The 27,319-nt window shown below is 44.5% G+C and overlaps 1 protein-coding gene across 1 annotated transcript in view; it reads left to right on the top strand.

The window, feature by feature from the left end:
• Positions 1 to 27,319, top strand: part of OSBPL1A (oxysterol binding protein like 1A) — a 2,145,795-nt gene that overhangs the window by 404,292 nt on the left and 1,714,184 nt on the right. Inside the window, exon 8 of the mRNA XM_086965647.1 lies at positions 21,591 to 21,658. Coding sequence (XP_086821773.1) covers positions 21,591 to 21,658 — 68 coding nt within the window. The remainder of the gene's footprint in view (positions 1 to 21,590; positions 21,659 to 27,319) is intronic.

Below are 27,319 nucleotides of genomic sequence, written 5' to 3'. Positions count from 1 at the left end.
CAATGGTCTGGTAATTTAAAATAAGCCTTGTTCCCACATATATAATAAATTCCGGGAAACACAGGTTCTGACCCATCTTTGAAACCCCAACCCCAATTACCTTGTAATTGTGCTCACATTCACTGGAACCAATGAATACATTGTTATAATAACTAGTCTTTTCTCTGTGAAGACAGAGTTTCCCCTTCTTTTCGAAATCCAGCAACATAGCAGCATTAGCTCCACCATTTTGAGGTGCTCCCTATACTTTCAGCCCATTTAGGGGTTTTCTGATTCTTGTCATTTGCTTTTTTTTGGAAACTCTCTTCTTTTTTCTACCATGTTCAGAAATATCTTTTCTTTTTCGTGTAATAGACATGTTAAGTTATTCCTGTGTGCGTCATCTATATCTATTTTCCCTACAATTAGAAAATATTCACTCATATAGCGTGCTACATCTCTAGTAGTATGTACAGGGTTTAGGTTTCTACGTACAGGAAGTTCGGCAAATATCACATCTGAGTTAGAATAATAATACTGTAAAGGTCCTTTCTTGTAAAATAAGCTATCTAAAACACTACAGGAAATTCCATTTGTTAGCGGTGGTACGTTACACCCTCAGCTACCGAAGTAGGCAGCTTCATACAGACATAGCAGTCTTTTATTTCCATTGCTTCTACATAATGTACTAACAGGTGTGCAAACACATTTAAATGAGTTCTGTTTTTGATTCTATTATAATGCAGTCCTTCCTCATCTGGTGCATCTAAGTCTATTTTAGTCTGTCTAAGGTTAAATGCTCTCTCTTGGTATCTACTCTTTGTGGTGTATCTCTCGTTTGCAGCTCTTCTGTGTCCATTGTCAATTGCTTAGTAGGGTACAGATTTGTATCTTTACTCATGTAAGGAATAGCTATTGTTAGTCCTATCCAAAGTATAAGTACTAATGCTACACTACATAAACATACTTTGCAGCATGTTTTTAAACAATTTCTTTTCGGTCTTCCATTAACAGTAGAGTCAGCCATTTTTATCTAAAGGAGTCTCAACACCTCTTTTAAGCTTTCACACAGTCTTTACCCTGTGCAACTCTCAGGTGGGTCTCACTTCTTAGTCTGATAAGCAATCAATTCTTCATCATTTTCGTCACTTACATCTAGATTCTCAAATTCTTCCAAAACGATGTAGCTCCACTCAGGGCCTTTGTACTTGTTGTTCAAGACGTGGACTTCTTCTGGGTTGTATAACAGGTGGACCAGTTAGGCTTGTTACTTCATCCACCTGTTCGGGTTCTTCATTAATTTCCTTTAAACGCAGTCTCAGTCTTTTGACATATCTAGGCCATTTGTATCCTTTTCTGAGTCTTTTAATTGGCCTTGTACCTTGGCCCTCTTCAAATGCTCTTTTATTTTCGTTCAGTTGTGGCACATCGATTTCAGTGTCTTTTTCTCCTTCCATCTCTATCTGACTAGTTCCAGGTCTTATTTCTGTTTCTTCTGCCTGGTCACTAAGCTGGCCTTGTTCAGGAATGTGTTGGATTTGACTTTTATCTGTTTCTCTTTCTTCGTCCTGAACACAATTGTCTATTCCTACCTTGTCCTGCTCAAGCTCTTCGAACCCTTGATTTTCTTCCGCTTGAGTTTCCGCCCTAATTTCTATCTGTCCCTTTTCAGATTCAGGAGTTCTGGGTCGAGTATCGATTACTTGATCTTTCCCCATCTGGTCCTCCTCAGTATCACTTTTGACATGGATTTCGATGATCTGAGTATTTTTCTCTACACCTGTCTCATCCTCACTATCACTCGGTCTGTCTAGATAGGTTTGGCTCCTTGTTCGAACATATTCTGCAGGTATGTCGATCACTGGAATCCAATCATCTTGACTGGTGCTCGGTTGTTCTTCTTCAGCTATTTCAGGATCGATATCTTGAGACCCTTCAGCTGTGCAAACTTCAGCCTCAGTTTCATCAGCTCCCGTCACATTCGTGTGACTGACATGGATCCAGTGTGGAACTCCCGCACACTTTACAGCTGAGGTAGTAATCAGAATCACCTGACTGGGTTTACTCCACCTGGGTGTGAGGCAAGATTTTTGAGTATGTTTCTTAAGTACAACCCAATCCCCTGGGTACAAGTTATGAGCTGGAGTTGCTGGTCTGGCGACAGCGTCTTCCCCAACTTGGCGAGAGATAGAACGCACTTGGTCAGCCAGTTCTTTGCAGTATTCCAGTACTAAATCATCAGATATGTTTAGCAGTCTGTGTCCTGGCACCCATGCTTGCCGCATTGCTCTTCCCATCAGTATTTCATGGGGACTTAAGCCTGTGTTCGGTCTGGAATACTTCTAAGTCCCATCAGAACAAGTGGCAGAGCATCTGACCACTCCAATCGAGTTGACTCATACATCTTTCCCAATAATTTTGAATGCTTCACAAATTAGACCCATTATTTTACTGTTAAAATGTTTTCCTCTGTCTGATTCAATTGTTACTGGAAATCCGAACTGTCGGATAAGCTCCCTAAGCAAAAGCTTAGCCACGGTGATGCTTATTGTTCCTACTTGTGGGGTAGGCTTCCACCCATTTTGAAAACAGGCAGACAATGACAAGTACATATTTTAGTCCTCGACAAGGGGGCAACTGAATGAAAACAATCTTCAATCGAATAAAAGGACCTTCTCCCTTCCCAATCTCTCCTGGCAATACCACTGTTTTCTTCCCTGGGTTCATTTGCTGGCAAATCAAACACCTCTGGCAGAGTGCCTCTGCTATGTTCCTGAATTTCGCATTAAACCATGTTCGTCTGAACAGACTTATCATAGCATCTCTTCCCAAATGTGAGTCTCCATGAATCAACCTAGCCATAGGAGCAAGCAGACAGTTTGGTAATACTACTGTTTAGTCAAGGTAAACAATGACACCATCTTCAGCCCTTCTCTGACACCCTAATTTCCTCCATTGTTCTTTCTATTTAGGTTCAGCTGCATTCTGTAAATCTCTCACTTATTCCCATGTATCCACACCATCCAGTAACATAAGTTGGCAGCTGTTTCCTCCCACCTCAACCTTTTTGTTAACAGCCATTTTGTATTTTGCACAATGTTGGGCTAACTGGTCAGCATATCGATTACCAGCTGTCACTTTGTCATTGCCAGATTTGTGAGCAGCGCACTTGACCACAGCCACTTCTTTTGGCAACTGGATTGCTTCCAGTAAATTTTTCACATATTGACCATTTCTGATGGGGGTGCCTGCAGAAGTCAAACTCCCTTTGCATCCACAATTGGCCATAGCCGTGCACAACCCGTAACCATATTGGCTGTCAGTGAATATGGTTACTTTCCAATTTTTCCCAAATTTACAGGCCTTTGCCAGGGCAACCAATTCGGCTACTTGTGCAGACTTGACTCCAGGTAAATAGGATGCTTCCACTGGACCTCCCAAGGTACACACTGCGTAGGCAGCGCTTAAACCTCCGTCCTCATGTCTCATGCATGAGCCATCAACAAAGAGCTCGTAGTCTGAAATAATTAGAAGCTCCTCTCTAATGTCTGGTTGTGGTTTTGTACTGTATTCAGTCAGATCAATGCAGTCATGTTCAACTTCTTCCTTAAATTCTGCACTATATGAATTTGGCAATAAGGTTGCTGGATTTAAAATGTTAAACCGAGCTATGGTTACACTTCCTGCACCTACAAGAATTCTCTCATACTTAATCAGCCGACTAGGTGTGAGATACTGAGTCTTAGTCCGGGTTAGCAAGATTACAACTGCATGTAGAACATACACAGTTACAGGATGTCCCATAATGATGGATTCACTCTGTTCAAGACTCGTACAGGTTGCAGCTACTGCTTTCAGACATCCGGGCAATGCAGCTGCCACTGGGTCTAATGTGGACGAAAAGTATGCCACTGGGCGTCGCACTAGTGCATGAATCTGAGTCAAAACTTAAAGTGCACAATTATCTCGTGTGTCACAGAAAAGTGCAAAATCTTTTGTATAGTCGGGCATTCCTAATGCTGGGGCTGTACACAGGCAGTTTCTTAAGTTCACAAAGGCATCCCACTCTACTGGATCTTTGGCTCTCTACTTTGTCATTTGTATCAGAGGTTTTGCAAGGACTGCGAATCCCACAATCAATTGCCTGCAATATCCTACAACTCCAAGAAACATTCTGATCACTTTTTGTGTTTTTGGCAAGTCCATGTTTTTAATTATCCTAATTCTTTCTGTGGTAACCTTCTTGACACCTCTTTCTATCTGATGTCCCAGATATTTCACTGAGGTAGCACAAAATTGCAATTTCTCTGGGGACACTTTGTCCTCCTTCACCCAGGTGATTCAGTAATTCTATGGTATCGACCACACAGTCTTTTCGTGATTTGGAGGCCACCAAAAGGTCTATGTACTGAACCAAGACTGTCTGTCCAGGTAGTACTACCGACTCAGGGCTATTTTTCAAGATCTGGTTAAAAATTGAGGGGCTTTCTGTGTACCCCTGAGGGACACGATTCCAGACATAGACATGACAGCAATTTTTTTTTCTCATTTGAATTCGACAATCTGGGTGCAATGGAATCGAGAAAAATGCGTGGCATAAGTCAATGATAGTAAACGATCCAGCTTCCCATGGAATCTGATACAGAATCACTGCAGGATTTGGCACAACTGGACAGCAAGGAACACCGATCTTATTAACCTTTCTAAGGTCTTGTACGACCCTGTACTTGCCACTTGGTTTCTTTATTCCAATTATGGGGGAGTTACATGGATTGCTCATTACCTCTTGCAAAATGCCTGCTTCCACCAAATGCTTTATTTCCATTGTAACACCTGCCTTTATTTCTGCATTCATTTTGTATTGTCGAGTATTTGGGTAGACTGCGTCTTCTTTTATGGTCACTTTTATTGGGTCAACATTTGCCATTAATCCTACATCTTTTCCAGTAAAGTCCCATACCTCTGGTTTTCCCGTCTGTTGTAGTTCTTCTGGTAAGTCTTTTATGGTCATTCTTGCAATTTCTGTCTCTGGCCTTGCTAGTATTAATTTGTAAATTCCGTCTTCGTCTGGGGTTTGAATTTCAACGCCATTTGGAGTGCAAAAGATGGTGCAGTTAATTTTGCACAACAAATCTCGTCCTAGCAAGTTTACAGTACTTGAGTCGCAGACTACGAATCTATGCATTTCTTTAAAGTTCCCTATTTTTACTTCCATTGGTTCTGTGACAGGGGTACTAATTTGTTTATTAGAAACACCCACTACTTGGATTGCTTCTCCTGAGAGGGGTAGGTTTGGAACGTCTGCTGTTCTCACAGTAGAACGGGTAGCACCAGTGTCCAACAGGAAGGTGACATCATTTCCTTCAACCTTTCCTTCAATGTACGGCCCTGACTGGTCTACCGTCAAGGAGGCGCCTAGCACGCATTCCTCGTCCTCCCCCCTCAGGCACTGTCAGTAAGGTTCTTCTCAAAAGAATGTGTCATTCAAAAGAAATTGTGAGGTTGATGCATCTCTTTTCCCTTCCTTCCCAACTCGAAGTCTCTACATTCTGTTGTGCTTTGCTCCTATAATTTGGCATAGGCGCCCGGGGTATCTGGTTCTGTATTACCTGCTGCTAGGTCTTCCGTGGCACCTCGGGCTCCGTTTGTCGATTTAAATCATTATTTTGCACATTACCACTCTGCACAGCCTTACACTCGTCTTTCCAGTGTCCCAACTTGCCACATCCGTGACAGGGGAACTTCTTTTTCGCATCTTCCCTATTGAATTTTCCCCTGGGCCTTCCCCCACTTCCATTTCCCTTATTCTGATTACTGGCCATTTGGTTTAACTGTTCTGGTTGCTCTGCTAATTTTACTTATGCCCACATGACTTTCTCTTTTAACTCTTTTCGCTTATTTTCTAGCTCATCTTCACAATATTTTGCATATTTTTTATTTGGGAAACAATTTTTATTGTTATAAAAATAAACAATGGGCATTTCCAAGGCTTTCATTGCATACATCAATAGGACAAGGCTATAAAGGCGAATCAGAGTAGACACAGCATAGCATTTCAAAATGGTATAATTAATACAGTCATGGCAGCATTTCAATATATTCGCCCCGCTTCCTGAATACCCCCTCCCTTCCCCCCTTCATTCCGAATCAGTATCACTATCCATCTGAGGCGGTTCACAAATGCACCCCCTATATTCATTCCAAGCTCCCCAAATCTTAGCCCATTTTCGCGGACATTTCCGATGCAGATATACCGCCTTCTCGGCAACCATCGCAGAATCCAAATCAGTACACCAGTCACTGAGCGTCGGCACCAAGGGAGACCCCCAGGCCCTAGCCACATTTCGCTTGACATACATAATTCTGAGCGTGGCCCAGGCCTGTAGGGGGTGACTAAGATCATTAGGCTCCCAAATGTTCAGCAAACAGCAGCGCGGTGCGGGGATCAGTGAGACCTGGACAACTTGTGATATAGTTCGCATAACCTTGGACCAGAAACAGACAATCAAGGATCAATCCCAAATTGTATGGTAGAATGTCCCCACCTCTCCACAGCTTCTCAAACAATACTGATGTGAAATTCTCCCTATCCAATGTAGTTTGACCCTAGTATAGTAGACTTGATGTAAAACTTTCAATTGTATTAATCTGAGCCGTGATGGCAGAGCAACCTCCCGAGGAGAGGAGAGCACGGCCTGCCCGTCCAACTCGTCAAATTCGCCTACCTCCGCAGTCCAGGCCGCTCTCAGTCTCACCGTGGGGTCATATTGAAAGAAGGTGGTATGCACACCGTGTTTATCGTGATGTACTCATTTATATTTTTAAACAAACTATACAAATTGCGTGCGAAACTGGGTAGTGCTTAGCCCTTCCTGCACCATAATAAAACAATGCATGTGGGGAGCGCGAAAATCACGCTCCACTCCCAGATGCACTGCATTAATGGATATCAAATCCAGCCAGTATTTCTCTGTTTAACCATGTTCACAAATTGTCCAGTTTAATCCACATTATTTTCCACATTTTCTTCGTATTGTTCCATTTAATCCACATCTATGACGTAGTGTATAAGGAATGCTTCCCATATTCGCGTGCGCCCATCCAGACTTCTTCGCAAATAGGATCCAAGTACACAAGATGATTCAAAGCAGCATGTCTTTATTAAAAACCCAATGCATTTCGGTCTACTTTCCAGCCCTTCGTCAGGGGTAACTGCAAGTTAACAATTACAGCATTACTAAAGTGTTCCATTTTCGACTATAATCACTAAAATTATTGTTACATCTTACATATATAGCCTTATGTGCTTAAGCCATCATTTCTAAGTGAAAAATCATCATTTCAAAGTAAACAAAACAATTAAAAACTCAACCCCCGTAACACTCGAAACATTATTCTTTCATCCCTTTGACAAACTAGAATATAAACCAACGTTACTGCAACCTACATTGCGTTTGTTATCAGAGCTTTCCCTCACGCCGCGTTCTTTCTAATTACCTCTCCCACCCATCTGCCAAATTTCATTTTTGACTCGCCTTCTCCTTAAACTACACCTACTCAATCATAGTAACAGATAGGTTCTAATTCTCTCTTTCAACACGTCAAGCTAACTTCTCTCCCGGCGGGACAGATTTTACACATGCTCCGACACTCTGCAAGGCTTTTCTGCATTACACGCACTTCTTAATTGTTAAAAGCCTGACTCTATGCATACCTACTCATAATGTAATCTTCTAACCGCTCGGCATGCGCCTCAGGCTATTCTTGATCACGTGTAACTACCCTTCCGTTGCAGCCTACTTTTAAACCCACGTGTTCCCCTCCCCCCCTTAAGTGACCGTGGGGTCAGGCATATTGTTGACCAGCTTGCGGTAGACCAGCGAGGTTGCCTTTTTTAGCATATGTTCCGTAAGCAATCTATCTTCTAAAGGGGTAGATTCAGGCAGCTCTCCATCAAGTGGGAGCACCGACTTGAGGGCATGGCTAATCTGTAAGTAACTGAAACGTTCCGTCTGTACCAGGTTGAATTGGACCGCCAGCTGTTCAAAGGTGAGGATGGCACCCCACCTGCAAAGGTCTCCAACCGTCGATATGCCTATCCGATCCCAGGCCTCAAATCCCTTACTATTACAGAGCCGGCCGAGGCATCGCAACGTCCAGAACGGCGTCATCTGCGTGATCTTGTCCTTACATTTAAGGTGAGCAGAGGCCAGATACCATAACCTCACTGTATGCGCCGTAGGGCCCAGCAGGGTCGCCGCACATCTGGGGTCATAGAGCGCTGCCATAACTCCTCCGCCCCCTAGGTCGTATCTATCCGCCTTGTACGCTGGGTCAGTCTGCGGAGCGTGGAGCCAGTGGTTTATGGTCTTAAGTTGGGCTGCCCAATAGTACAATTGGATATCTGGAAGTGCTATACCTCCATCGAACCAACCCCGAACCAACTTTTGCCGGGAAATGCGGGCCGGTTTGTCTCCCCATAGGAGACCGGAGACTAGTGCGTTTATGGACGTAAAGTATTTTGGAGGCACGAGAAACGGAGTATTCTCAAGGACATACAGTAGTCGTGGTAAGGTCATCATTTTGAATAACGCTGCTTTCCCTAGAAGAGTCAATGGTAGGGTGTGCCAATGTCTCACATACGTGCGGAATCACTCAAGCGGAGGCGATAAATTGCGGTGAAAAAAGACTTCTTGATTATGTGTTACCCACACCCCTAGATATTTAAAGGGTCCATCAGTGCTTGCCAGTGGACAGTCCGGAAGCAGCGGCGGGGGCCCCTTAAGGATAAACAATACCGACTTGGACCAGTTGATTGTGTAACCCGAGGCTCGCCCGAAAATCTCACAAATATTAAGAAGAACTATGAGTGACCGCCTAGGGAGAGTTAAGTAAAGAAGGATATCATCGGCATATAACGATATGCGGTCCTCCCTGGATTCGGTCCAGCTGAGACCCTTTATCATGGGGTCCCACCGTATCCATGCTGCCAGCGGCTCCAGGATTAGTGCGAAAAGCAGGGGTGATAAGGGGCATCCCTGACAAGTGTCTAGGCCCAGTCGGAAGTCCCTTGAAATATGGCCATTGGCTACAACATGTGCAAGTGGTCTAGTATACAGTAACTTCACCCAAGCACAAAACTTAGGGCCGAAGCCTAGATGCCACAACGCCGCGAAAAGATACGGCCACTCGACCATGTCGAAGGCCATTCGTGCATCTAACGAAAGGATCACCACCAGTTCCGAGAGGGCAGGGATCTGCGCCATTACTGCGTGGACCCGTCTTAAATTGAGAGCAGTGTTCCTGTTTGGCATGAATCTGGATTGGTCCGGGTGGATAAGCGTCTCTAAGTGCGGGGTCAGTCATCCGGCTATCATTTTGGACAGTATTTTCGCCTCCGCATTTAACAATGAAATTGGACGATATGATGTACATTCGTCCGGAGGCTTACCTGGTTTTGGTATGGCTATTATCGTAGCCGTCCGCTGATCTCTGGGCAATTCCCCCTTAGCCAAGCTGTCTTCGAACATTCGCAGCAGGTGCGGAGCTGTAAGATCAGAGACGCACTGTAGAGTTCTATGGGAACCCCGTTCGGCCCCATGGCCTTACCTGACTGCAAAGAATGAATTGCACCCAGGACTTCATCTGTCGTAAAGTCTGACTCCAACAGCTCGGCATCAGAGTCTGAGAGGGAGGGCATTCGGATATCCTTAATGTAAGTCTGCGCCTCTTCAGATGACATGCGGGAGGTGGGGGTGTAAACCGCTTCGTAATAATTGGCTAAAGTGTCTACTATATCCATAGGGGTAATGATTACCTCACCGTCGGCGTTGTGGAGCTGTGCTATTGTCCTTTGGGCCTTGTCTTTCTTTTCCAGCCACGCCAAAAGTCTCCCTGCCTTATCGCTAACCTCGTATATAATGTGTTGCGTGCGCATAAGCCCCTGTCTGACCTGTACCCGCTGGTATTCAGTAAATTCAGCCTGTTTGAGGCGCAACTGGCGCGCAGCCTCCTCAGTAGGATCAAGATCGTCTGGATTGTAAAACATCCAAGTCGTACTCGAGTACCCGAAGGTCCTCTGGTACTGTTCGTTTATGACCTGTTATGGAGGTTATCGCCTGGCCCCTTAGCACTGTTTTATATGCCTCCCACAGGACCCCTGGCAAATCAATGGAATCTGTATTTTCTTGGAAGTAACATTTCCTAGCCTTGAACAGTTCTTTTCTAATTTGTGGAATTTGTAAATAATGAGGCGAAATCGGGAAAATGCGCCTCCGGGCTTTCACATAAGAGGAATATTCCATGGAGACTGGGGAGTGATCCGAGATACCTCTTGGGCCTATCGATGCCTCTGTTATATGGGGCAGGCTATCTACAGAGACGAAAAAATAATCAATACGTGAGAGACTATTGTGTACCCCGGAGTAGAAGGTATAGCCTCGTTCCTTAGGGTGTTTGAACCTCTATCCATCCGTAAGACCAAAGGCCTCCACGTAGCCAGCCAGCCGTGACTTATTCAGCCCTGACACCCTACCTGGATGACTGTCAAGTCAATCATTAAGAACCGCATTAAAATCACCACCTAGTATGAGCTCACCCTCCGGCAGCATCAACAGAAAAGCACTGAGGGCGGGGAAAGCGACTGAATGAAGGGAAGGTGGAATGTAAACTGACACCACATTGAACCTCTTCACCTCCCACAAGCTGGAAATAGCTGCAAACTGTCCTTGTGTATCTTTCCATACCTGCTGCACTATCACAGGAAAGCGCTTAGGTATCAGAATACCCACCCCCCTGGAGCCAGAGGAAAACTCAGAATGCACTGCCATCGCATATCCCCACCGATCCAAAGCCTTGCATGTCGACCCCATCAAGTGCGTCTCCTGGAGCAATACCAGCGCCGGGGCTGCCCTGCGTACATATTGCAACACCAACCCTCTCTTAATTTTATCCCCCAAGCCGCACACATTCCAGGTAACCAGGGTTAAAGGGGACACCAGGGCCAAGACTGGGGCATTAACATCTGTTATCTTGCCACCCAGGTTTTCGTCTGCAATCACTTTCAAAATATCCTCGGAAGCCCATCACTGTATCCTGCATCTGCACGCCCAGAACCTTGAAATGCAGCCCAGAACTGAAACCCAAAACAATGTGTAACCAGCCCTTTCCCCCCTCTAACACGGTGATCTGAATTCGCACAGTATCGCAGAAGTCAATAACACTAAATTGCTTTGCCTCAAAAAACCCCTTCCAACTCCCCTCCACCCTGCTCCCCTGCCTGTGGACCTCGAACTGCCCACCCCCCAACATGGCGGAGTGCCTGTATGTTCCCTACCCGTGCTAAACATGCAGAGGTGAAGTGTGCCCACCCGACCCGTGGCACTCGCAATGACTTCAGTAAAACAGCTCTTAGTATTTTAAGACACAGCCCTTAGAACGATATCATAACATGTCTAAGTAAAAGAACGCAAATTTGACCCGTTACATAACTGGAACACCGGGTTCCTGCACCTCTAAAAATATGTCCCCCCCCCCCCCCCCCCCCCCCGTCAGGTCGTGCCCTGCCCTTCAACACCCTCCCCCACCCATTACTTGCGGGTGGCATCATGAATCAACCTTCTGGGTCATGTCAAAAGTCACTCATTCCTGCTCATCCAGTCCAGTGGTCTCCAACGCAGCTTCAGTTGCTGAGTCACCAGGTTCTCCACCGCCTCTCCGGTCCGCCTTGTCGCGGCGGGTACCTCCCACGCTGCCGACCCTTGTCCACCCCTCCAGCCACTCCCAAGTTGCTTCTGGAGAGTCGAAAAACCATGGTTTACCGTTCCGTTCTACTCTCAATTTTGACGGAAAGGGCATGGCCTATTTGAGTTCTCTACTGGGGAGCTCTCGCTTCACGGCCTGGAAGATATGCCTCTGTGCCTGGACCCGTACCGTAAAATCACGAAAGAAAGTGACCTCATAGTTGTAGATTTTCAGCGAGGGACCCACTCTGGATGCCTGTAAGATGTTGTCCCTATCTCGAAAGTTAAAAACTCTTGCAATCAGGGGTCTAGGCGGAGCCCTTGGCTTAGGGCGACCGCCCGGTACTCTATGGGCTCGTTCAATGGAGAAATAAGTGGAGAGAGCCTTCGGTTTCAAGTGTTTCGTGATCAGCTCCTCTACGAAGAGGTCCACCGAAGGCCCCTCTGTTTTTCCGTAACTCCGAGGAGTCGTATGTTGTTCCTGCGGGCTCTCCCTTTGTAGTCATCCAGCTGTTGTGCCATTCGAGTCTGTTTCTGTTCCAAGTCAGACACCTGTCGTTGCAGTTCAGAAGTATCCTCCAGTAGTGCCGCTGTTACCACCTTTAGTTCCTTCACTTTTTCGTTCATTTGTTTGAAGTCTGCACGAAGCAAGGAAACCTCAGTTGTGACAGAGTCCAGTGACGTTCGCATGCCTCCTATGGCCGCCATTACGTCGTAGAGCATGGGCTCCTTGATCGGTTGAGGGTGACACCTCAGCGTTGTCTTTGTTCATTCTCGGCGAGTCTCCTTTGTCACCCCCTTTGGTCCAGGCGAATTTGGCCAATTGTGCCTGAGGGGCGCTTTTGGAACCTCTGCCCCCTGTAGACATCTTCCTCGGTGGCATAGAAGGTTAGCCAGGAGCACGTGCACCAACAATACCTGCAGCCTGCTATGATATCCTACAAAGCACCAGGAGCAACAGCATTCACTCCGGGCTGTCGCGGCGTTCTAGAGCCCAATGACGCTTTTCAGTGGCCGGTATTATCTGGGGGTACGCCAGCACCATCCGGCAGCTGCAATCGTGATCTATCCACACTGGCGCTTCAGAGCAGGTCGTTCGGCATACTCCAGCGATCGGTCAGCTCAACGTCACTGGCCAAGACCCAGGAAGGTGTCCCCAGAAAGAGCCACCCTCCAGGGAAGGAAAGGCGAGTAATTCCCTTCAATTGACCGTTCCTACATGTGGGGGAGGGCCCCGTGAGGAGAGCACGAGCTTCAAATAACCCCTTGCTGCTATACCCAAGCTCTTCCGTTCCACAAGGGTATCACCAGTCCCTGCTATAAACATGAAGAGTGTCCACAGCCCCTTTCAACGCTGCGCCATAGAGCAGACGGGTCGCCCATCGTGATAGTTTAAGGCAGCACCCCGTTGATAGCACGCGGAAACAACAGGATGTCAATGGCTTCACAGGATCATAGGGAGAGGGGGGGGGAGAAGTGCACATCCACACCAGGGCGTCTGCCACTAATCTTCCTCAGGTCCGCTCCTCCACTATTCCGGCACGTTCCAGGGACCCCCGCCGCAGGCCACCAGGCACTAGCAGGCCAGAAACCAGTCCCAGTCAGCACTGCCACCTCTATCCTGCAGCCAGGCGGCTATAGCGGTCACCGTGGGGGGGGAGAAAGTCCAGGGCCCCCAAATTTTCCAGGGCGTTCTTTCACCTCCCGCAGCGTGGGCAGGAAAGGATCAGTAATTCGTGGGAGGAGGGGGCCCTGCAGCACTCCAGCCCCGCACAGCCACAGCACCCCTCTCAATGTCTGCCAGGGACAGGCCCCAACCCCGAGGCCCAAACATACAGCAGTCTCCGGGGCCCTCCTCACCACAACTCCAAGTGGCTCCAAAATGCAGTGCGTGATAATTTCCTCGCCGCCCCTCGGAGCCACCCCTCCACACTCGCCGAGTCAGGCCGGCAAGAGCAGTAGGACGCAAGAAGAGAGGGGGTTCCCGATCGGCGCCTGCCGCACCTCTGGTCACCGTCCACTCCGGCACCACCATTCACTGGGATCCAGTCTCTGGGCTCTCCAGTTCCTCCTCGGGGCACCTCCACTCCCGTCAGTGCAGGTAAATTGTGGGCAAATGTCTGTGGGGGGGTGAGGGAGGGAGGGTCCATAACACCTCTTCCCCGGGCACTCAGAAAGCCGCGTCCCATGTCTGCAGATAACAGGTCCAGAAGCCGGGGCCTACATTTATGGCGCTCCCCGGGGCCGGCCCCTCCGTACCTCCGCGTCGCTCCGCAGCACGCCTCAGGAGGCGATCATCACCCCTCTGCAACACTACCTCTCTGCAAATGGTGAACTGAGCCAGCGGGAGCAGGCAGTCGGGCGAGATTATAGCCGGACTCGTGTGGCGCCGGTCTCACCTTCGTTCGCCGTCCTACTCCGGCGCTGCCATTTTGCGTGGACCGGCCCCGGGGCTCTCCGGCAATCCAACCCCCTCCACTCGAGGTTCACGGCCCGCAAACTCCTCACCGGAGCTCTCTAGGGGCGCCAGGCAGCACGGCACGCCGGCTCTGCCCAAATTTATTCTGATCCGTGGGCTGTGTCTTCAGTTGAAGCCACGGGTCGATCGGAGCACACCTAGACTGCAGCCATTGCTCTCGACCGCTAGCCACGCCCTAATATTTTGCATATTTTAGGACCTCATCTATGGGCTTAACTTGCCAACAAATTTTATTGTCTTTAATCCTTTGGGAAATTTCTGGTCTCAATCCTAGCACAAATCGATAAATGAAATGTGTCATATCTTTCATGTCAATGTTATCTAGTCCACTGTATTGTTTAAATGTCTGTATTAGAGGTTCATAATATGAATGCACAGTTTCATCTTTATTCTGAGTGGTTCTATCTATTTTCATCCAGTCTGTCTCCTTTGCTGGCACCTTTCCTTTTAGATAAAGTATTACCTGATTGTATTTTTTCATTACATCCTCGGAAGGTGCCCCCTGTCTTCGGGTCTCTTGGGAACTCATCACTAGGCCAATCAACAGCAATTTTGCATTCTGTCCACAAATCTACGGGTACTACAATGTCAAATAAGCCATCTAAGTCTTTCAAAGGACACTTTGACACTTTTACAAATCTCTCGACCGGTCTGTACCACTCTACAGGTTTTTCTCGAAGTTTTGGGAAATCATTTGTAAATGACAAAATATCCTGTCTGGACCATGGAACATGCACATAGCCTCCACCTGGTACCTTTCGCATGGGGCACACTTTTCCTACCTTTTCTGCTTCTTTTAAAACATATTCTGAAGTCATTTGTCTTGATCGAATTTTTTCCTTTTTCTTTGCCCATCTTGCTTTCCATTTCTCTAGTTCTCCCCATTTCTGCATTAATGTCATCAGCACCTTTTTCCCTGACACATTCATATGTTCAAAGTCTTTGTCAGAGATTTCTACTCTATAGGGTTTCTGCAATACTTTAGATTTCCCGATTTTAATTCCCATGCTAGCTGCAGTGTCCAATAATTTCTCATGAAACACCTTTGTATTTCTAGTAATAATTTTACAAATAACAGTAATTTATCACTAAGGGTATTTAATCTCTCCAATCCCACATTCCCAGCCATCATTTCTTCTGTTTCAATCCTCAATTTTTATATATCAAGTGGTTTAGGCTGTGTCTTTGGTCTCTCTATTTCTCGTGTCCATCTGTCTATTTCTTCAGGAGTTACTACAGTGGCACTTCTCGTACCGGAAGAAGTCTCTATCTGTACTTCCCTTGATGTTGTAGGTGTGGTTTTCCTCATTGAACCACCTTCAGGCACCCTTATTGGTAAATCCATTAAGAATATCACTGATTCGCATTCGCTTGCCTGATCATCTATTATCAGTGGTTCTTTTCTTGGCTGTACTACTGATGCAGTAATAACTGGAGCTTTTGGACTAGCTTGCTTATCTCCGTACAAAGGAACAACTGGGCCAATAGTTACTGGAATTGTCAACGCCTCAGGACTTGTATTTAATTGGGACATTTTCTGAATTAATTCACTTCTCTGTTTATTTAAAGCTTCTCTTTCTTTTTCTTGCAATACCCTTTCGATGGAGGTCTCGTGTATCACTTGCGGAATTAAAGGTGGCTTTAAGAATGGGGCAGTCTGATTTGCTGTACTTGACTCCTCATTATAAGGTGGTTTAAAAAACTGGTTATTCGGATTCACTGTTCTTGGTTCCTCATTATAAGGTGGTGGATTTTTCATTAATAAATCCTCCAGGTAATCGTCTGAATCGCCACTAGTCATTAAATGTTTAGTTTTCTCGGTCCTTTTACCTCCCACAGGCTCCTCTACGGTTAGTATTAGGTAAAGCCCTTCCACTAACATATTCTGTCTCCATTGTTTTATTTGTTTATCTTTGGAATCTCGTGGAACCTTTGGGTAAAATATACGCAGTCCTTTGTCAATTCTGGTCTGTCTCGCTCAAAAGCCTCAATCTCCCATTCTTCTAATGCCTCATAGTGCGTTAATCTAGGTCTTGGATGTAAATCATTCATTCGAGTCCTTAAATTAAACAAAATTCTCCCATTAAAGGTGCCTTCTAAGGGAAATGGCAGAATTCCATCATCTTTTGTGTATTCCACCCAGTTCTCCAACCATACACAGGAATTGTATCCTCTGTCAAACATCATGAATGATGCAGGAGTATTCGGTGGTGGAATAATAACTAATTCTCTAGTCTTAATAGGCTTGTCTTTTTTAGAGTAATTTCTAACTTTGTCCACAAGGGACAATTTTCGCCTACTTCTGTACTTATTGTTAGGTCTGCCTCTTAACATCTGATCCTTAGCAAACCCTAAGTATCTTGGATCAGGTCGATTTTCTGGATGACTTGGATACCACATATACTTTGCAAAAATTAAAATTGTGCAAAAATACTTATTTCTGTTTACTAAATGCTTCCAATACTAGCACGTCTTCTATTTCTCGACAACCAACCAACAATGCGGTTTCAAATAATTTCAACCAATGGGTGCGCGGCCTTTCTCGTGAGACGAGTTCCCTCGGTCCTACGCTCACCCCTCCTTTACAATGCTATCTCAGCTACACGCCCGCTGACGTCAGTGCAGCTCCGCAACTGACTCCCTCCTTCACACGGTAATGCGAAAACTTAAAAATTTGTTGAATTATAAAGTGCAGATTTATTATTTAACAACGGAAAAACATTCGCCACTGTACCCGAGTGACTAGATAGGAAAGAAATATTTCACTGCAAGTAAATCCCTTCCGTTTACTTTTCATACACTACGAGTAGAACTCTTCCGCCTACCCTTCATACAAGCATTATAGAACCTGCTACTCCTTCAGACTTTATCCACTCCGAGATATAAATTAAGACCAAAGTTTCACCAGCAAACCCCTTTGCTATCAATCAAGCTCGGACGAAACTGCTACTCCTTCCGTGTGAACCTTACTAGGTTATATCACAATAGAAGTTTTGCCAGCGAGTTCAATGCCACAGAGTTCATCTTCTCGCTGCCGACTGTCATGCGCAGAAAAGACTTCCAAGATGGAGTAATAAGCACCTCCCAGCCCTAAAGAATACGATACATGAAAAGTAAAAAGAAACAATTTAGAACACAGAAATAAATGATTACACTGTATATCATAAATTTCTACACTATGCCCATTACTTTATAATAAACTCTAGCATTAGGATTAAGCAGAATGAACAGCTTAGCAAAAGCAGCAGTGCAAGCCTCTCGCATGTGAGAACACAGAGCAGCCATATTAACACTAGTGCACAATTGCGACAGACTTCCCTCCACAACTGCGTGTATGTCATGTCACGTGGGTATTACAGACGCATGCGTAGTAGAAATTCCCGCGTATTGGCAGCAGTTTTTATTTGCAAGCGTATTAGGATTGGAAAACACATAAGCAAGCTTCTCTCGGATGCCCGATGTCAAAGGGAAAGGACAAGAATTAGTAAGACAAACATGTTGATTATGCAGTTAGGGTTATTCAAGGCTCATGATCCAAGCAAGTCGCTTTTTGTGCGAATCCTTGCTCCATCAAAAGTATGGGTACTAGTAAGTACAATTTTAAAGTAACGCGGTTCACAATACTGTCAAGGTGCTGGATTACAGCTGATTTTTAGTTTGGCCTTGTGGACAATTAATAAGCCGCCCCCTTGCTTATGCAGTCTATCGTGTCTGGAGATAGAATAACCTGTAGGTAATCCCGCTAACACATTTGAGATGCATGCAGGGTTGGCCCACGTTCTGTAATGAATGCTAGGGCAGGCCTGTGAGTGTTAATTAATAGATGACATACCAAACTATGCTTGATTAAGGATCTATCGTTAAGCAGTGCCCAGAGCAAAGTGTTCTTAGGGTAGGTGTTAGCGTGCGGGCTGGAGGAGCAGGTGTGCGAAGCTATAGCTGCATTGTGTATGATTCGATGGCCACAGCTTCTACAGCAGTGTCTGGTGTTTGCTGGGGTAGCAAGACAGTCAAGTTTGGAACAATCTGTGTTCTTATCTGGAAGCAAGATAAGCAGGTCATCATGCAAGTATCTTTGTGTCCCTAATTCTGCCTCAGGAGGATCAGGGGGACCGGTGCGGTCCTGACACGGATGCGCTTTGGTGTTGTTGATGTAGTTTGTTGATTGAGGTGCATGGCAGGGGTGTAGCTAGCACACTTGATAGCACTTCGGCAATAACAGGCAGGTGATAGCTAAATCGGTTGGGCAAATTAAAGCAAAAACTGGGATCCATCGACCCCTAGAATTAGTAGCATGCTCTCCTGCAGATTTATGACTACTGGTAAATTAATCACAGTTAAAATAACAATGAGAATGTGAAAAACATAAAAAAAATAAAACAAAGGGGGATCGCCCTTACAATATGGCAGAGCCATTGGGCTGGAAACCTGCACCTCCCAAAGTACAAGGAAATTAAAACACGATCTCCTCTTGGGCATCAAAGCAAGTGTTAGCTAATGTTTGTGTTACACCAATGTCAGAAGGGAGATCTGAAGAGGGAGCATACCAGCGGTGACTCAGCAGGTGTGGAAGGCCATGGTCCAGACCCAACTGCCCAAGGTTACGTTACGTTATGGTATGTTATGTGCATTCGTAAAGTGCACTGTCACCTGCAAGGGTATCCAGTCGCTGAACAGGTGTGTGTCCACGCCTAGCCTGCCTATGTTAGGTTGGGTAATTGAAAAGCCAAGTGTTAAAAATTGGGTGTGCAACTGGCAGAGGTATACACCCTTTCCAAGTAGGGACCACAATCCTAGTCAGGGTAAGCTAGATATACTAAAACATAACCCTAAAGAGACAATGTGTAAAGGATTTGTGCAACACGCACACAAACACAATGAAAATACTACTCGCAGGTTTAGAAACCTAGAGCATATTTATCTGAGTAAATACAAAACAAAAACTACAAACATCCAATAAGTAGAACTGGAGTTGTGAATTTTTAAAGAATCAACCAAAAATAGTACTTGGAAGTCAATATCGCTAAAATCTTACTTGAGGTCGCGCTAGGTTGCGGTAAATGCAAAGTTCAGACCGACCACAATGACAGGCAGACTGGCAACTGGACTCAAACTGCTCCCTCTGACAAAGTACCTTGGATGGAGCAACGCTTTGTCTTCGAGAGTACGATGTGTCTGTTTCAATTCACGTAGTTAGGTTGATGTGTCGAAGTTGAGTCTTGTAGTTGGGATCACGGATATGCACTGTATTGGAGTCAAACCTCTCAGTCAGGATCTCGGATTGACGATTCATTGTCATAGAGTTGCGCAGGGAGGTCTTCGGATCTGTTCGAAGTCGAGGGACCTGCATCGGTTTTGATTGTCACAGTGATGACTATGCACTTAGGGAGGTGGGAGGGGGGGGGGGATTTGCAGCGGAGTTCAAAATTGCTTGTAGTTTTCTAGTGAGCTGCTTGCTGATCCTGGCATAGAGGATGTTCCCATAGTCCAACTTGCTTGTGACTTGGGTGTGAATGACAGTTTTTCTAGTGTTACAGAGGAACCATTTGAAGATCTTCCTCAGCATCTTCAGGGTATGGAAGCAGAATGCAGTCATTGTGTCGACTTGTGCAGTCATGTCCAGTTTGCTTGATTATTCTGAGGTTCCTGGCATGGGTTGTGGGTCCGAGCCTTGACCACCCACCAGTTGGAGCCCCATGGTGCGGTGATCACCACGTCTGTCTTGACTGTGTTGAGCTTGTCCAGCAGTGTGGGTAGGTTTGGTAACCTGCTGGGTGAGGCCAATGTTTCTGGGGTTACGAGAAGGGTTGTATAGTTTGGGTTGGTGCTATCTGCTGGATTTATTTCATGAACAGGAAAGCTGGCCATGTTCCTACATTGTGTTCCAGCCTGGCAAAAATCTACACATTTATAGAGATGGTCTATGTGACAACGTGGACTATGAATCTACAGTTATGAATCATAATGAAATCTTAGCAAACCTGACTACTCTTATTGCAAACTTAACCTTTATCTTAATTTTGCAGACCGCATCTCCAAATATCTGTGGCTTCTATAGATAAGTGTTTTTGTAACAAAGCAAAGTTTGTTTTTCTAAAACCCGAGCATCCTAACTAAAAAACTCACCAAATCAGGAAAAGGCACCAAACAATTGAAAAGCCTCTGTTCCCTAAACATTTGATGGCCAACTGTTCAAAGTTTTAGAAGTCAAGCATGCACAAAAAATCCAAAGGAAATCTATTTTTTAGGTGAGTGAAAAAGCGATTTTAATAGCCCCCAATATAAAGTGTGAACCATTTGATCAAATGCGGATTGCTGTAAGATATCATCCTCTACACGCTTTACTCCAAAGTTGGCATTGGTTGGTCAAGAGATGAATAAATTATTGAGGATAAAAAAAAGAAAGATTTCCTGTGAAATGAGGTGTCAACTTTAACAAAAGCACAATTGTTTCTGTCACCTTTTACCTTTGAGTGTGGGGATTTGTTGTCCTCTCTTGCTCACACACTCTGTCACTCTCACCAGATGTCATTATAAATAGAACCTGACTTTCAACATATTTGTACATATGGTTTGTCATGTTGCTTTTTTGTGCAAAAGTTAGAAACTAAAACACTTTATAGAACCAGAGCACAAGGAGTTAAATATATTGAGATAAAATCTCATCTCGTAGACCTTGGGAGTATGGGCCACTTTAACATGGAGCCTGCAGGCTAGTAACTATTTATTTCTAGAGTTAGTTTTACTGTGTTATAGTGACATATATTTGACCTTTGTACTTTAGTGCATGGTAATATTTAAATCGCAGGTCTGGGAAATACAAATGGACAGACTAACAGAAGTACCAGGATGTAGATTGACCACATCTGTATCCATTGACCAGCATTTGTGAAGGCTAAACTTATAAGTGTTCGAATGCTGGTGACATAATGGATCATCACTGCATTTATTTGTGTTTTAGATTGGTGTCTTTCAGCTATCCTGCAATGCTTACTTGAAATTACATATGTGGTTAATGGAGATCGGTTGATACCCTTGACCTGTGGGAAGTTTTTTATGACTAAGGCTGCCTCCTACTATAGTTGAAATAATTGTTTCAGTTCATATAAACAGTCTGTACTTGCTATAGGAAGCTGATTTTATGTAAATACAAAGGAGCTGCCTACTGTGCAAATTAGATCAACCATTTTCCATGACTGGACCAGGTCTACACTGCTGACTAATGGGTGATGGAATTAATTATTTGATGCTCAATACTCAGTATGTTTTAATAATACTGCTAGCCATTTACAGTCCTGGATTCAGTTTCATGTAAACAATATCATTTTATATTTAAATTCCAGTCAGTGAAGTATTTGATAATTTGTGTTTTTTCTTTGGCTGTTTAACAGAACAGACACCTCTTGACCTGGCTCAAAATACAGAAATTAAACATCTACTCGAAAGCTGTCTAGGGAAGGTGAGTGTGTGTTCACTGCTAGTGCAACTGTTGGAATATCTGAAATCTTGTTCTACCTTTGACATGATTCCTGCCTTGACTTTCCTCGTCTCAAAAAACTTTTTAGGCTGCTGCCCCATAATTATGCTTGCCTTTCTTTCAGTAGCACATCATCCCGCTTTTGAGACTAATATGTGTAGTAGTAATCCTGGTTAAGAGTGCCAAGCTTTTCTTCTCTAGCCTTAGATATGCCAGAAATTGTTATTCTTTCTTTTCAAGTATTTCCTGATCTCAGAATTGTAATCCGAGGAAAACTATATGCAGCCATTTAGTGGTTGATGGCTATCCAATCTTTTGTCTAATAGTAGACATTCACACTTACTTCTGGTGACCATCTAAGATAATTTTCTACCACGGTTTGATTGGAAGAAATCCTACCTCAAATTCCTTATTTCTGTGATTTTTCATCTGGAATCATTATTGACTGTGAACTATAGAAATGAAAAAATTAGGTGAGATGTTGCCATCCCTCAAGACCTTGAGACCTTCTACTCTACTATAAAATGTGACTGTCACCACAAACACCATGCAAATCCTCAAAGTAAAGAGGACTCTTCAACAAAAATGTCCCATGTGAACAAAAAAATGCTCTGGAAGCCAACTCTTTACCCAGACCAGGATATTCCAAATTGTGAAGTTAGCCCCTGAAGTTTTTACATTTTAGGAAGAAAGAAGAATAATGGATGTTGACAGACACGTGACAAAGGAGTGTGACTGCAGTTATAAAAAAGTAGGGCATATAGCATAATCCACCCCACTCACCACTGAAAAGAGTTGTGGTGCTGCAGACAAACTGCTGTACGTCAAAAAGATGATAAAGCTTACTCACTAGTGACCTGGAAAGAATGTTGCTCTACCAAGCCTTGCTATTAGAGTAGCAAATAGTGATAAGGTAATAAAGGAGTTGTCGGACGAGGTTTCACTATTGATTGACTTTTAATATGAAGACAGTAAACTGGTCCTATGAAGGCATTTGGTATGTAATAAAGTATTAAGCAGATGAACCTCTTTATTATCTATTGCAGTTTTAGCTCTTTTACATGCTGTCCTGCATCCAAACAATTGACTGCGTATTCATGAGTTATTTTAAGGCATTACTTAGCCTAATGTATTTTGGCGTGTTGTGACTATTGAGTAATAATCCATTTTTTGTTATGATTATTGGATGGTGGTTGAGTTAGACTTTCAGGAATGGTCAGGTAATTACATCTCTCCAAATAAAGGAGAGCTTACATTTATGGAACACTAAATCTGACATGATTCAAGAATTTGAGGAGTCTAAACCTCAATCAAAGGAAAGTGTGTAAGGCGACAGGTGTTGAGGCAGGAGGTGTTCACTGGTTGGGAAGAGATGAACATTTTGTTTGTCTTTTCTTAGTTCTTTTTTATTGACCAAGTGTCTGTGACTGTTCTAATCATGAATATAGTCCAGGAAAGAGAATGTGACATGAATTAGTTGGGAATTAGATTATTGTGATTTACTATGGGAAGTCCCCCTTCCCAAATTGTTGGTAGGGTGTTTGCAGTGAGTGTACATTCCTGACTGGCAACACCGTTTCGATGTTATTAACACAGTGGAGCACAGGATCATCATGAAATGTGTAAGGGAGCACAATATCTCAAAGGGGCACACAACACCAGATATCAATTGTCTGCCATGCATAAGAAAAATAATTGTATTCACATAGCAGTTGTGTTTGAGACCACAAATTGTTTCTGCTTAAACCAGGAGCGGGCAGGGGGGGTTAGAAAAATATTAAGACTTGCTTGTCCAGTCACCAGCCGCAGCCTCTACTTCCTCCTCGCTGTTCTGCTGGCTCCTAACAGCACCCAGGCTCCACTAAGCCAATCACGATGCTGCTGTCACCATGACATCAGTCTCATGATTTGTCTGAGCACTGTGGTTCAGTGCTCAGATGGGGACTGACAGCCTGTGCATGTTCACCACCCAAGCTTTACATTTGAGCCTGGTGGAGAACATGCAAAGTGCACATGACATGTTTGGCCGGCCCAAGACGGCTGGCCAAACAGTCATGTGCACTTAAGGTGCAGCAACCACTCCTCCTCCCTCAACGTCACAGGAGCCATGCCCTGCCCTAGCCTGGCAACAAGATACTAAAAATAAAATTATATCTTCGGTTATGTTATTTTTTCTTTTACACTGAGCATTGGGGAGATGCTTCTCTGCCTTAGCGGAGGAGCCGCCACTGTTATTCACCAACCCATCCACATCATGTTGTTTCTAGCCTGCATGATGACTGTGTAGGAATCTGGCTCTCTATATAGTCCATTAAAAGGAAGTACACTGTACAGAGAGTCCAGTGGGTCTCTAATTGGTTTACAAAGGCTAAAGCAGATAATACTAATGCTCTCTCTTGTGATAGTTGGATGAGCAGTTAGGCTTCACAGATTGTAGTGCTAAGCATTTGTTGTACTCACAGAGGCAATAAATGACACACACACTCACTAAATATATCAGAGACCGATTTAGAACAATAACAATTATTTTTATATATATTTTTGAATCAAGAAAAACGTTCAAAGGTAAGTACTTTATTTCTTATGGATTTAAAATAATAAGCAAATAGTTCAAAGCTGTGCACAATTATGCACCATGCGATCCTATGTGTGGAAAAAGCAGGTAGGTACAGCACACAGCACAGACAGTTTAAGGGTTCACTTTCCGGGTTTAGAGTAGCAGGAAGCCAAGATCCAATGTTCTGCCAACAGTTCGTTTGGTGCGTCCCGAATTTCGCAGGGAGTTAGTAGAGTTAGTAGAGCTGGTAGCTGGCGCGCTACAAGGGTCCTCTAAAGACAGGCGGCACAAGGGGACTTGCGGGCAAGTACAAGAGCTCCCAAACAGGGACTCGGGTCACAAGGGCCTTAGGGACAAGGGGGCACAGTGGGTTCGTCATTACCCAGGCCAGACAGGCTGGGTGCAGAGCAGGTAGGTTGACCGGACCCATGTGTTTAAAGCTGCTCCTCACGGTCTGGGCCCAACAGCTTACAAGGGCAAATTCAGGACTGCTGGGCCACTCTCGAAGTGGATCTCAGGGGTCTTGATGTCCCTCAGTGGCTGCTGTGCTCTGGTACAGTTGGAGTCCCAATTGGACTCTTCAATGTTGATCTTGGTTGCAGGGGATCCAGTACCCCAGGGATTGGTACTGCGCAGCTCTGGTCGGTCCTGGGGCCTCCATACACAGTGGGGAGACACATCTGATCTTTCAGAGCACAAGTACATCTTCCTTGTCGGTTGCTGCGACGGTCCGGCTGGGGAGCTGCAAGGCGGTGTACCAGCCTCTGCGGTTTCGGAGCCTGCGGTTTGTAGGCGAGTAGCTCCTCTACCCCAAGGGAGTTCTTGGGCTGTTTGCAAAGGCTACTATTCCTCTAGAGCAGTGGTTCCCAAACTTTTGACTCCTAGGGACCCCTATTGAGTCACTATTGAAAGCCAAGGACCCCCAAACAATTCATACGATTTAAATTCCAAACATTAAAACAGTAGTTTGAAAAAAGTAAACACAGACTTGTGCACATAAAACAAATACTCAAATCACTAAAGATTTTAATATTTCATATAGAAAGAATTGGCAAAATCGAAATATTTTAATGGGATGGTTAGTGCTGCATCTCGGCAACAAAGTTTTCAGTATTTGGTTCTATTTCGCAGTATGAGGCTCCTGCAAAGCAAACTTTGAGGGGCTCTCCCACCAAGGAAATTTGGGGGAAATTGTGCATTCTGCAGCACATTTGTCATTCTATATTGAATTTGCTTTTAAAGCATAGTAAAGATGACCTTACTATGCACCAACACAACAATCTTTTTGGGGCTCTTCTATGAATCCTTCACTATCACTCTCCAACAGTGCCTCTCTTCTCTCAATAGCCCCTCTGTCACATGTATTTCATTTGTTTTATAGCTTCGCTCATACAAGTGTATGGTGTCTGAGCACTTTACATCACACACATACAGAGATAATGAATCTTGCGTGTGTAAATCGGTGTATAAATTTTTTTATGTTATATAAGGCAAAGGGGTCTTCAAGGTGTAGGATTCACATGTCATCCATACTGGTGAGCATTTCTTAAGAGTGAATGGTCTGTAGAAGCATAAAATCATTTTTTTTTTTTCATTTTTTTTTTTTAGTCCTCATATTTGCCACCAGATAGAATGACTCCAGATGGAAACTCTCAACTCTGCCAACACAAAAACCTTACTGTACGCCCTGGAATGTTTTGTTATATGTATGGCCTTCGAGAAGTCTCCCAGAGGTGGGTTTTCTACTAGTCCAACTCCCCTGTTCGATCATTCTGTACCTTGTCCTGGGGAGGACCAGACCGCAAACCCCTGGCTTAATCATTGGACGTTTAGCCTCTAACTGACCGACCATTTAAGCAACGGTGCCCAGGTCTTTTCCGCCTCCTCTCCACCACATTGGAGATCTATTTTACTAATAGCCATGATGTTCTTTAAGCATTCTGCAAACCTAGGAGGGGTTGGGGATTTCCATTCTTTGCATATCTCTCTTCTGGCGATGACAATCACATAAAATATAAACTGGGTAATATTATCTGTCAAATCATATTCTTCTAACAGGCCCATAAGAATCAACCTAGGGCTGCCTGTAATTGTTCTAACCAGTACCTCCCCCAAGAAGGTGCAGACCGATAACCAGTAATTTTTAATCTCACTACATTCTACAAAAATATGTATATCATTTGCCTCTGCATGTTTACATCTAGGGCATACATGTAGTGTTCCAGATATTTTTGAGAGCTTGGAGGGGGTCCAGTATACCCTGTATGCCGTGAAAAGATGGTTTCGCCTAAGATTAGCGGGTTTTATTGTTTTCTGAGAGATTGCAAAAGAATCTAACCATTCCTCTAGTTGTTTCTCCGGATCTTCTCCTATTATGTCTCCCCAGAGTTTCGAGATCTCTGCCTCTTGACTATCATTTGCCCTAATTAGTGCATTATACCATGCTGAGACCTCACCCTTCCAACCTACTTGTCTGTTTGCTAGGTCTAAAATGTCAGTCTTCAGTTTCTGACATCCAGTTTTGGCTCCCCCACCATGATGATAGCTGATAGTATTTAAACCTAGCTAGAGATCCTCCTGTTATATTAGATAAGGATACCCAGTCCATTAGTTTTTGATTCACCAGGAGATCTCCCCATCGATTTAAACCCGCCTCCCTCAGGGGGAATGAGAGTCTATCTAATAGACATTCTGGTGTTCCGGGGGAGTCCCAAATTGGTGCCGAAAAATTATAATATGGAATCTTCAATTTTTTTACATGCTATTTGCCAAACTTTTAGGGTAGTTAGTAAGATTTTGAGGCTGACTTTTTTGTAGAATTTTTGGGCGCCGAATTTAAACAAGAAAAATTCAAATCCCTGAGGTAGGTCAGATAAAAGAGCTTGGAACAAACGACCATGTGACGATGCGTCTAATTTATTAGCCAGGAGTCTAAATTTTTTTACGTGAAATGCATAACAGTAGGTAAACAAATCAGGGAGAGCCAGTCCTCCTATTTTTAGCCCTCTCCTTAGCTTCTTCCAAGCAATTCGTGGAGACTTAGATGCCCAAATAAATGAACTTATTTTCCCCTGAAGGTTTGAAAT

The sequence above is a fragment of the Lissotriton vulgaris genome, chromosome 4_1 (genome assembly GCF_964263255.1).
Source record: "Lissotriton vulgaris chromosome 4_1, aLisVul1.2, whole genome shotgun sequence".
Lineage (NCBI taxonomy): Eukaryota > Metazoa > Chordata > Amphibia > Caudata > Salamandridae > Lissotriton > Lissotriton vulgaris.
The sequence above is the reverse complement of the archived record's forward strand: the minus strand, read 5'-3'. Positions and strand labels throughout refer to the sequence as shown.